Source organism: Haliotis rufescens, unplaced genomic scaffold, assembly GCF_023055435.1.
Source record: "Haliotis rufescens isolate VD_foot unplaced genomic scaffold, xgHalRufe1.0.p SCAF_6, whole genome shotgun sequence".
In the NCBI taxonomy this organism is placed as follows: Eukaryota; Metazoa; Mollusca; class Gastropoda; order Lepetellida; family Haliotidae; genus Haliotis; species Haliotis rufescens.
In genome coordinates, this window is record NW_025964334.1 from 37,805,057 (window position 1) to 37,818,107 (window position 13,051).

Consider the following 13,051-nt stretch of genomic DNA (forward strand, 5'->3'; position numbering starts at 1 on the left):
CTGTAGACCTAATCGCGCCCAATGGAACTTGAATCTAACACGCCTCGTGGTGTACTAACACATTCAACTCACTAACAGTAACACAGTACCTCGACGAACAGATCCTAATGATTGAAGAGTGTCCATTGCACCTTACAACCTGGCCCTGTTGGGTGGAGATGTGATTGTGATAAATATGCCAAGACTGGGTTATGCGAACAAGGTATTTATTCGTTCATGAATGGCGTCATGTTTTCTTTCAGCGGCAGCTACTGGAACAGTGGGACCACACCGTTGCTGTAGGACACTGCACGAGTAAGGCGGCGTTGTTTTCGCAGTGGTAGTACGATGTATTGCTTTTGGGATTGGGGATGTCGGAGATGCACCCTTGCCGGCAAACACCTGACGAAAACAACAGTTTATATTGATTGGACCTAACACGAAGTTAACGCTAAAACATAAAGAGAGCTGACTACAAAAAGAAATATTATCTTTCACTCGCTGTGATATAAGATATGATAAAAATTATTGTATATCAAATTGATATTATTATTAATGAGATGCCCTAAATTTGTCTTCATATCGTCACTCTGTAGACAACAAGAAACATATGTTAGTGTAAAAAGGAATTCAATAATTCTTGTGGGATTTTAGATGTCAGTTATCTTAAATCCATAATGTAACACACACCGATGTTACTGCTGATTACCTGACATCCGTTGAAGCATGTTGTGTGTCAGAAACAGCCAAACCTACATAGATCCTCAAGTCTCCAATGTTCGCAGTAGAGGAATCTGTGATTTTAGCGACTGAACCGTGACTCTGAGTAGCAAATAGAGAACAACCTTTGGGCAGCTGCCAGCCCTGCCCCATAAACCCAGTCTGAACCCAACCCGGATCTGTTTGTACAGCCCCGCCCCATAGACCCAGTCTGAACCCCAGCTGGATCTGTTTGTACAGCCCTGCCTCATAGACCCAGTCTGAACCCCAGCTGGATCTGTTTGTACAGCCCTGCCCCATAGACCCAGTCTGAACCCCAGCTGGATCTGTTTGTACAGCCCTGCCCCATAGACCCAGTCTGAACCCCAGCTGGATCTGTTTGTACAGCCCTGCCTCATAGACCCAGTCTGAACCCCAGCTGGATCTGTTTGTACAGCCCTGCCCCATAGACCCAGTCTGAACCCCATCCGGATCTGTTTATACAGCCCTGGCATATAGACCCAGTCTGAACCCCATCCGGATCTGTTTGTACAGCCCTGCCCCATAGACCCAGTCTGAACCCCAGCTGGATCTGTTTGTACAGCCCTGCCTCATAGACCCAGTCTGAACCCAAGCTGGATCTCTTTGTACAGCCTTGCCCCATAAACCCAGTCTGAACCCCAGCTGGATCTGTTTGTACAGCCCTGCCTCATAGACCCAGTCTGAACCCCAGCTGGATCTGTTTGTGAAGCCCTGCCCCATAGACCCAGTCTGAACCCCATCCGGATCTGTTTATACAGCCCTGGCATATAGACCCAGTCTGAACCCCATCCGGATCTGTTTGTACAGCCCTGCCCCATAGACCCAGTCTGAACCCCAGCCGGATCTCTTTGTACAGCCCTGCCCCATAGACCCAGTCTAAACCCCAGCTGGATCTGTTTGTACAGCCCTGCCTCATAGACACAGTCTGAACCCCAGCTGGATCTGTTTGTACAGCCCTGCCTCATAGAACCAGTCTGAACCCCAGCTGGATCTCTTTGTACAGCCCTGCCCCATAGACCCAGTCTGAACCCCAGCTGGATCTGTTTGTACAGCCCTGCCTCATAGACCCAGTCTGAACCCCAGCTGGATCTGTTTGTACAGCCCTGCCTCATAGACCCAGTCTGAACCCCAGCTGAATCTGTTTGTACAGCCCTGCCCAATAGACCCAGTCTGAACCCCAGCTGGATCTGTTTGTACAGCCCTGCCTCATAGACCCAGTCTGAACCCCAGCTGGATCTCTTTGTACAGCCCTGCCTCATAGACCCAGTCTGAACCCCAGCTGGATCTGTTTGTACAGCCCTGCTCCATAGACCCAGTCTGAACCCCAGCTGGATCTGTTTGTACAGCCCTGCCTCATAGACCCAGTCTGAACCCCAGCCGGATCTGTTTGTACAGCCCTGCCTCATAGACCCAGTCTGAACCCCAGCCGGATCTGTTTGTACAGCCCTGCCCCATAAACCCAGTCTGAACCCCAGCTGGATCTGTTTGTACAGCCCTGCCTCATAGACCCAGTCTGAACCCCAGCTGGATCTGTTTGTACAGCCCTGCCTCATAGACCCAGTCTGAACCCCAGCTGGATTTGTTTGTACAGCCCTGCCTCATAGACCCAGTCTGAACCCCAGCTGGATCTGTTTGTACAGCCCTGCCTCATAGACCCAGTCTGAACCCCAGCTGGATCTGTTTGTACAGCCCTGCCTCATAGACCCAGTCTGAACCCCAGCTGGATCTGTTTGTACAGCCCTGCCTCATAGACCCAGTCTGAACCCCAGCTGGATCTGTTTGTACAGCCCTGCCTCATAGACCCAGTCTGAACCCCAGCTGGATCTCTTTGTACAGCCCTGCCTCATAGACCCAGTCTGAACCCCAGCTGGATCTGTTTGAACAGCCCCGCCCCATAGACCCAGTCTGAACCCCAGCTGGATCTCTTTGTACAGCCCTGCCTCATAGACCCAGTCTGAACCCCAGCTGGATCTGTTTGTACAGCCCTGCCTCATAGACCCAGTCTTAACCCCAGCCGGATCTGTTTGTACAGCCCTGCCTCATAGACCCAGTCTGAACCCCAGCTGGATCTGTTTGTACAGCCCTGGCCCATAGTCCCAGTCTGAACCCCAGCTGGATCTGTTTGTACAGCCCTGCCTCATAGACCCAGTCTGAACCCCAGCTGGATCTGTTTGTACAGCCCTGCCTCGTAGATCCAGTCTGAACCCCAGCTGGATCTGTTTGTACAGCCCTGCCTCGTAGACCCAGTCTGAACCCCAGCTGGATCTCTTTGTACAGCCCTGCCTCATAGACCCAGTCTGAACCCCAGCTGAATCTGTTTGTACAGCCCTGCCCCATAGACCCAGTCTGAACCCCAGCTGGATCTGTTTGTACAGCCCTGCCTCATAGACCCAGTCTGAACCCCAGCTGGATTTGTTTGTACAGCCCTGCCTCATAGACCCAGTCTGAACCCCAGCTGGATCTGTTTGTACAGCCCTGCCTCATAGACCCAGTCTGAACCCCAGCTGGATCTGTTTGTACAGCCCTGCCTCATAGACCCAGTCTGAACCCCAGCTGGATCTGTTTGTACAGCCCTGCCTCATAGACCCAGTCTGAACCCCAGCTGGATCTCTTTGTACTGAAGTACTGTATTCCACAAGATATGCGAACTTGGAGGGTATAAAACACTGTACATATTCTTTGATTTAAAGCTGAAGTTTAGTTTTCAATTGTGTCTGTGAGACACATGACGTCTATTTTAATCATTGTTATTTCTTTGTGAAAATAATTAAAAAATCAATCCCACCTGCACAACTCTTGTTGTTGCACTCTTCAATAGCCGTTGCAGTGCCCCCTGATATTGGCTTACAGAATAAACCTCCCTCACAGTTTCTTTTTTTATGGATAGTTTTAGTTCCTTCGCCGCACAGAGCGCTACACTCACTAGCAGTCTCAGTCCATTGACTCCAGCTTCCCCATACTGCGAACATGACGGTCAAAGTATCATCATATAGACACATATCATCATATATAAACAGTATCATCATATAGACACATATCATCATATAGACACAGTATCATCATATAGCCATATAGACACATATCATCATATAGACACAGTATCACCATATAGACACAGTATCATCATATAGACACATATCATCATATCGACACATATCATAATATAAACACAGTATCATCATATAGACACAGTATCATCATATAGCCATATAGACACATATCATCATATAGACACAGTATCACCATATAGACACAGTATCATGATATTGTCACATATCATCATATAGACAGAGTATCATCATACAGACACAGTATCATCATATAGACACAGTATCATCATATAGGCACAGTAATGATATAGACACATATCATCATATAGACACAGTATCATCATATAGACACAGTATCATCATATAGACACAGTATCATCATATAGACACAGTATCATCATACATACACAGTATCATCATATAGACACATATCATCATACATACACAGTATCATCATATAGACACATATCATCATATAGGCACAGTATCATCATACATACACAGTATCATCATATAGACATATCATCATAATTACACATATCATCATATAGACACATATCATCATATAGACACATATCATCATATATACACATATCATCATATAGACACAGTATCATCATATAGTCATAAAGACACATATCATCATATCGACACATATCATCATATCGACACATATCATCATACAGACACATATCATCATATAGACACATATCATCATATAGACACAGTATCATCATATAGTCATATAGACACATATCATCATATCGACACATATCATCATATAGACACCGTGTCATGAGCATCATCATATACATGTTTAAACATATCATCCTTTAGGCAGAGTTTGTTACACTTTGTTTATTTGTTGTTTAACGCCGCACTCAGCAATATTACAACTGTATGACGTCGGTCTGTAAATAATCCAGACAAACCAGTGATTGGTGTTATGAGCAACGTTCCACGACGTCGGGGCACGATGCAACGCAATCAAATAATTAAGTCACCGGGCCTGACCACCTGTTAGATTCAATGACCCAGGTTGATGAGGACCAATTCTGACCCGGAATCCCTTCGGTGATGTAAGCTTTGTTTGTTTGTTTGTTTGTTTGTTTGTTAGTTTGTTTGTTTGTTTGTTTAACACAACACAGCAATATTTCAGCTATATGGCGGCGGTCTGTAAATAATCTGGAACAGACATTCCAGTGACTGAATCTATGCAGTTGGTATAGGATTACACGTTTCAATCTGGAATCGCTTTTAGCAATATTCCAGCAACATCACGGCGGAGGACACCAGAAATTGACTTCACAAGTTAGTACCCATGTGGAGACTCGAACCCGGGTCCACCCGGGTACACACTAAATATAGTCAATTATGTGTCAGGAGTTGTGGTGGTGATCGTACATACTAAATATAGTCAATTATGTGCCAGGAGTTGTGGTCGTGATCGTACACACTAAATATAGTCAATTATGTGTCAGGAGTTGTGGTGGTGATCGTACATACTAAATATAGTCAATTATGTGTCAGGAGTTGTGGTTGTGATCGTACATACTAAATATAGTCAATTATGTGTCAGGAGTTGTGGTCGTGATCGTACAAACTAAATATAGTCATTTATGTGTCAGGAGTTGTGGTCGTGATCGTACATACTAAATATAGTCAATTATGTGCCAGGAGTTGTGGTCGTGATCGTACACACTAAATATAGTCAATTATGGGTCAGGAGTTGTGGTGGTGATCGTACATACTAAAAATAGTCAATTATGTGTCAGGAGTTGTAGTCGTGATCGCACATACTAAATATAGTCAATTATGTGTCAGGAGTTGTGGTCGTGATCGTACAAACTAAATATAGTCATTTATGTGTCAGGAGTTGTGGTCGTGATCGTACACACTAAATATAGTCAATTATGTGTCAGGAGTTGTGGTGGTGATCGTACAAACTAAATATAGTCAATTATGTGTCAGGAGTTGTAGTCGTGATCGTACATACTAAATATAGTCAATTATGTGTCAGGAGTTGTGGTCGTGATCGTACATACTAAATATAGTCAATTATGTGTCAGGAGTTGTGGTGGTGATCGTACATACTAAATATAGTCAATTATGTGTCAGGAGTTGTGGTGGTGATCGTACACACTAAATATAGTCAATTATGTGTCAGGAGTTGTGGTGATAGTACACACTCAATATAGTCAATTATGTGTCAGGAGTTGTGGTCGTGATCGTACATACTAAATTTAGCCAATTGTGTGTCAGGAGTTGTGGTGGTGATCGTACATACTAAATATAGTCAATTATGTGTCAGGAGTTGCAGTTACTGCGGAGCTAAATTAAGTTAAAAACACTCACCCTGTCCGCAGGATCTGAAATGAAAGAACAGGTGTCTAAATGGTTGATGTAAATTTCGCTGGATGGCGTCCTCAAAGAGGGAATTATTTCAAATGTATTTTGTAACAAAAAGAATAATTGTGCCTATGATCTTTTATGATAAATCATTTTTATAGGAGCATTTCTCCCGCCCTTTCTTTCTTCAAACAATTATCATTTATTTGTATCTGCGAGTGAGTGAATTGGTTTTACGCCGCTTCTAACAGTATTCCAGTTATATCACGGCGTGTTAGTACCTACAGTATAGAACGGTCATAGAAGTTTTCAGATTAAACAAATATGTTTTAGTGTCACCCGATAATGATATGCACGTGGACATTGGTTGAGCACCCCGCCTTTTTCATTGGATGTCTAAGGGACCGACCATTTGATATGGAAACTAGCTATTGTTTCAGCTACATCCGCAACACCAGATTAAATATAATTGAACTATCTGACTAAATATACTTTTGCCTACAACTTGCAACAATGTATTTTTGTGGCTAACGTTTTTTTCAACAGTCAGAAGCACCAAAACAATTTCAAGCATTTTCTAGATAAAATCCCATCCCTCAAGCAGAGTCGATTTTACGATTTCTACTACATCGTGACAATGTGTTTATGAATCACTATCAAATTGTGATGGTAATAGTGATGATAGCCATGAATATGGGAACACCCCAACTATCGACGGCTGATTGCAAACATACCACTGCCATTATTGCCACAGCAGTAAATCTTACATGCACGTGGAATTCATGTGTCATCGATGAGTTGCACGTAAAGATAGAGGCAATGCGCATGTGCATCGTCAAACATGGCGTGGAAACATGGCGAGACAATACATGAGTTCAGCACAGAAAGGGCAGTTAGCTGGTAGCATTAGGTCCGGGCAATCTATACGACAGGCTGCAGCAGACAGTCAGCAGTGTGATGTCACGACTTTGGACCCTCTGTAGGCAAACATCTATGGGCAAACGGGACGTTGCGATGAGACGTGGCCGTGGACGAAAGCCTAGACCAACCCCTCGTGACGCTCGCGAAATATGGCTCATTGCTTTCCACCTGCATCACTTCGGGCTTTCCTCCCACGTGATGTTGACATGCAGTGATACAACTGGAATGCTGTACAGAGCAGCGTTAAACCCAACTCACTAAATCACTCAGTCACTTACGGAGAGACGACGGAGATGAGAACCAGCACAAGCACTGCTGCATTTAAGGCCTGCATCGTCAGAAGTTGAAGATCAGAGACGTCTACGAAGGTGGTTGAGGTGGAGGAGCTGTATTCAATCCTGCAAGACTCGGGCAGATACAGCAGATCAGTATGTGAAGAACGATTTGCAGTCAGAAATCTGAAACTGACATTCCGGTTAGGGAAGTTATGTGCTCTTGTTTTGTGTAAAATATACATATGAATTTAAAATTGAAAAATATAATTTATTTATACCAAGTACTGAGGATATGTTATGTAATTCAGACATCTGGTTGCAGCTCTCAAAACAATGGTCCAGCAATATCCCGACACACAAACACATAACACACCACCATACGTGTGATTGAGTACCATTTGGGCAAGAAACCTACTTACGTTTACACTCAAGGTCATTTCTCAAACGAGAAGATATATAACTGAGCCACACTTCGTAGAGAAATACTGAACGTTTTAGAAGTTTTGGATTGGACATAAATCACACACTTAGTTGAAATGTTACCCTAGAAACTTAAAAACCGAAACATTTGAATTAATACATAGTAAAAGTCACCTGTTCAGCAGTTCATCTATATAGTACCTTTTGTTTTATCCCGGTAACACCAAATCTCAAAATTATATATATGAATAGCAAAAGTCAAAGGAATCGCAGTTGACTTGATATTTGAACGTATCCCGACGTCAATGGCCAAAATTATCGATGTTTCAGAGTCTGTGGTTAGCAGATTATGGAACAGGTACCAACAAACCAAAAATGTTGACGATCGGCCCCGTTCAGGGCGTCCCAAGTCAACGATAAGGGTACAGGATCTATTGATCCGAAACCAGACTCCACGAAATCGAGCTCAAACAGAGAGCCAAATTGCTTCCGACTTTCATCAGGCCACTGAGTACGAGTTACAGGTCACCCGATTAGAAATCGTCTTCATACAGCTCCATGCTCGACTGTTGTTTGTTGTGCTGCCCCTTACAAATCGTTATATTGCCAACAGACGTCAATGGTGTACACAACGTCGAAATTGGGTTTCGCTGGTCACGTGTCATGTTTTCAGATGAGTCCCGGTTCATGTTGCACTTCATCGATAGGCGTGGTCGTGCCTGGCAACGTTGCAATGAACGTCAAGCCAATGTCATCGTGAGACCTCATGACAGATCTGGCGGCGGATCATTTTTGGGTGTGGGGTGACATTACTATAACTGAGGGAACCCGACTTCATATTGTGCAAGGAAGGGTCACTGGACAGTACTACTGGGACAACATACTGACATCTTTTAATGTCCCGTTTGCAAGGCGTGCCATGCACGAATCGTCAATGCATACCTCAAGCAGCACAACATCCAAAGAATTGCAGACCCGTGGAATGTTAGGGGTCGCTTTCTCAGAGAGCGTGTGCGACAGCCTCATAATCTAGATGAAATGTTCTTGTTTCTCTTGCGATGAAGAGCTTCCACCAGGAACATGAAATGCAGCATGCACAGACGGCACCAGGGTCACACACGTTAGGATAGAATACTAAGTTTTATGTTATGTCCCCGAAGTGGACGCCGTAGTTTTTCTACTTACCGTAAATCCTATAAACACCGGTTCAATCGACGCAACGAAGAGACATCAAGAAGAGGCATTTGAAACTATGCCTCGAATATAGGATGAGTCAAAGGACTTTCCGACAAAAACACTTTCAATAATCAAAGTGGGTGAGGTCAAACGCCGATAAACCTAGAAATTTAATCGGGGCGAACCGGGATTCGAACCCACGATCACTGATTTCTAGCTTGTTCAAGGGACGCAACTCTGCACAGCGAATAACGGTGCCTGGACGACTGGGTCACCATAACCTCTTCAATAATCATGAGAAATCTGTTCTAAAAGCAGTCGATTTTACTATTCCAACTATATGACGAGCTCTTTATGAAGTATAACAAGCACGTGAATCGGGAATTTATAGAATGTATTTTATCGAAGGCACCAACACGGTTCCAAAATGCAGCAAGACAAAATAAGGTCAACTTAGGAGAGACAGAGAGTAAAAGAGTGAAACAAATAGTAATGTGCCGCACCTCACATTAGTAACATGATAGCAATACATAATATGATTGAATGAGTATAGTTTTACACCACGTTTAGCAATATCACGACGGGAGACCCCTTAAACGGGCTTCGCACATTGTACCCATGTGGGGAATCGAACCCGGGCCTTCGGAATGACGAGTGAACGGTCTAGCCACGAGGCTACCCTATCGCTTCCATACTATAAACAAGGAAACCTTATGGATGAACAGCTTCAGTATCACAACTGAGGCGCTGTGGCGGTGTAGATTCCAACATGTCTATCACTTGCTTGATAAAGGTGTCACTCGTCATAGTCACCACACAAAGAAGAAATACATATTGATATATTCACACAGACTTTATAGGCCTTTCGTGCTGTTGATTACGTTCCGCATCCCTGAACGAGTAATGCATACGATGTTACGATGTGTAATATTCTAATCTCTTCCATACAAGATATTGTTTCGTGTCTTTTTGTATCATTTGTTCCTGTATGCCTATAGAAATCGCAATCTTGTATATACTATGGAATATAGCCAGGGAAATTCTCACGATCTCGCCCTTTGGAAACAAGCTAAATGTATCAAAAGTGCAAGGACATGAGAATGTCCCTTACAGTATTCCATAGTATGCAAATCAAACATGAACAGTACTTTACAAAGGAATCCACAAGAGATTATCTCGATGAACATCAAATATTTCTAAATCACAATTAAAGCTTATCATTTTCAATGGTCTGCCCGATGCCAACAATGTGAGAGACATATACCAAACAAACACTCACCTTCAGGAAATGGCTTCTCGTCTTCTCCTCCCATGCTGTGAACAGCCTTATAAAGCCAACAGGTGGATAGGTGGCTGCCAATCAAACTGCAGCGAATATACGTGGCGGTTATTATTTTTATTTTATTATATATATTAGTCGTATCCATCAGTTTATTAACTGATTCCAAGTATGTGATGACTACTTTGATAGATTTCTGAAGTTGATGAAATATGTATCACTGAAATTCATTTTATCATCTCATACATTAATATAGTACTCGTATACCCCCGTGACAGTTCCATCGCCCGATTCTGTGTTGTTCTTTTACTATTTGACAGTTAGAATATTTAAAACACCACGCAACCTTTTTGCTTCACATGAAGGGCTTTGAAAAATAATACAAATATCTGAGTTGCAGAACAAACACATACTTATTTTTGTTTTTATTGTATGCCATTTCTTTGTTGTTTGTTGTTTTGATTTCTGGGTTAACTTATTGTTTCAAGTTGGAAGTTGACACGTAACAATATAAAGGTTTTCACAGCCCAATATGTGCTGAGATCGATGTTATTTCAAACCATCCGGAGATCATTCATTTGTTATTTGTGTTTCTGTAAAATGTTGATAAATACTTGTGAAAAAGATTTATCACAAACATATTTTTTCATCATCAACTTCTCTTGTGAAACAATGTCTGTCAGAACACTGTTACATAAATTAGTAAACGTGAGACATATATTAAGACTCCTAAATGTATGCCAACGTTGTGTATGGTCATTTGGATTTTGGCTTTTCCTTACCCTCTATAAGAAACAGCAATCTGGAGCCTGATAACGGTGTCAGAATCGTCCCTATATACAATTAAGCAGCAGTTGTTATCCATAAACTTGTACGTTTTCTTATTTACTCACCAGCTTCTAGAATGCCAATCAAACAGTTAACAGATATATTGACAAGTTATCTACAATGGAATGCCATATTCTCTAGAGAATGTCCTGTAATGATTGGTGTAAGACAAGGATACGTGTTGTCCCAAACATTGTTTTCTGTGTTCATATATGATGTGGGAGGTGAAATTAAAAGCCGTAGTTGTGGCACTGACATTGATGGTTCTGCATTACGCATTCTCTTTTAAAACTACAATTGATCATTATTGACATCTGTCTATTGGTAGGTCGTGTCTGATATATTTACTTGTAACAATATAGAATACACTTAAACCACTAAAAATATTTGGACTTCAATTATACAGGTTTGTTAATACTTTCAAATGAACCCTTAATATCAGGAAATGTACATTTAAATCAATCAGGATTTACTATGAAGCGTTTTTAACATTGTTTCATGCCGATATATCTCTGAGATACATGTATTGCCTTTTCGACACAAAATATTAAATTAACTCTCACAATAACTTGGTCCAGTGCAGTCTATCATAAGGGTTTTCAGGGATAGGGAATAGAAGTGGAAACATTTCAAGTCGGTTTCACCATCTTTTCTAGGAAAAGAATTGCTTCTTTCTGGGGAAAACCTCTCAGCCCAACCCGTGATCAGACTTTATTAAAGGTGTGTCCCTAAAATACCGTATTTCATGGACTAATAATGTGATGAAACTGCCGGTACCACTATGCACCATTTTAAGACATTCGACCCATGACCAATAAGTTATAATATATATTAACATCATAATTAATATTGATTTAGAAACACAGATGATGTGGGGACTTGGAACTAATAGAGCACAATAACGTAGTTAGTACAACCTAGCAGTAATCTGATTCGCCTTGGACGTGTTGGACGCCTAATGTTTATAAGGGTGACATTCTCATATAACGAATAACGCTCTTGACACACTGATGAAGTAAAGTCTCTGAGGATGGGCTTACATTCATATACATATACGTTTACAAATATATGAAGTTAATTAGAAAGTGTGACTTCGAGAACTGATGTTCATACATTAGGCTCACTCTATGCTGAATCAATCCATAAAACAGTATGGAATATGAAAACATTCATGGTCCCGGGCCCCTTGAAGAAATTGCCGGATGAGAGAGCAAAGTGGTGTTTGTGGGGTTGGGTATGGGGGCGGTTAACGTGGTGGGGCGTGGGTGTAAAAAGAACTTTGAATAATGCATAAATCCAAACAGTGAATGTCATCAAATTGTGATAAACGGTACAGTGCTATACCATCTAGCCGTCATGTGAACCTTGAACATACGCCACCGCTATAAGGTTTGGATTGCAAAATAAGTGTTTACATACGTTTTTAATGTATTTAATTCCGGCATGAACCAGGAAGAACATTTCATGGCCCTCCAGTATTCAGTTGTTAGATGATGGACGTGCACGAATCCACATCCAATCAAGTATATCATTTATAACGGTCTGTGGACATGGCATGAACTTGACTTTTATTTGTGTATTGCAAGGGTAAATAGGGTCAGTACTTCAGCGACGATATTTTGATGTTCAACAAATTTATTCCGTGTCAAAAAGCAGGAATAATTGACAATGTATGGGAGAATTGTGCATTTTGCAACAATGACTTTGGGCTCCATAAAATGAAATGCACGTGCCGAAATACTGTATAAAACTGATGACACGCAACTTATGAACACATCAACCAAAAGGACCAAGACAATATGCCACGTTTAAGCGTTTATACAGAGGGAGAGAGCCGTTGGAATGGTGCAACAAGGAGCCACATACGACGCCATTGCAAGAACACTTGAATGCACCCGTGTCACCATTACCAGAATGATGAACCGTTTACAACAGACAGGACAGACATCAGACAGGCGTAGAAGCAGGTGAGCATCCATCTCCGAAACCGTTTCATTACAGCAACGACAGCAACGGCACTGGGACACAGGGTA

The 13,051-nt window shown here is 42.2% G+C and overlaps 1 protein-coding gene across 2 annotated transcripts; it reads right to left on the reverse strand.

Annotated features, from left to right (window-relative positions):
* Positions 1–189: 189 nt before the first annotated feature.
* Positions 190–10,290, reverse strand: LOC124145777. 2 transcript variants are annotated; one of them, XM_046515694.2, is made up of 5 exons: positions 10,191–10,290; positions 7,319–7,504; positions 6,126–6,139; positions 3,506–3,679; positions 190–381 (listed from the first exon to the last, which is right to left on the reverse strand). In XM_046515694.2, exons 2-5 carry the CDS (start codon positions 7,372–7,374, stop codon positions 239–241), a joined length of 387 nt encoding a protein of 128 aa, XP_046371650.2. In that variant the 5' UTR covers positions 7,375–7,504; positions 10,191–10,290; the 3' UTR covers positions 190–238. The 2 variants fall into 2 exon arrangements, with proteins under 2 accessions (XP_046371650.2, XP_046371651.2); XM_046515695.2 differs by having other exon boundaries at positions 7,319–7,498; positions 10,191–10,267.
* Positions 10,291–13,051: the final 2,761 nt, after the last annotated feature.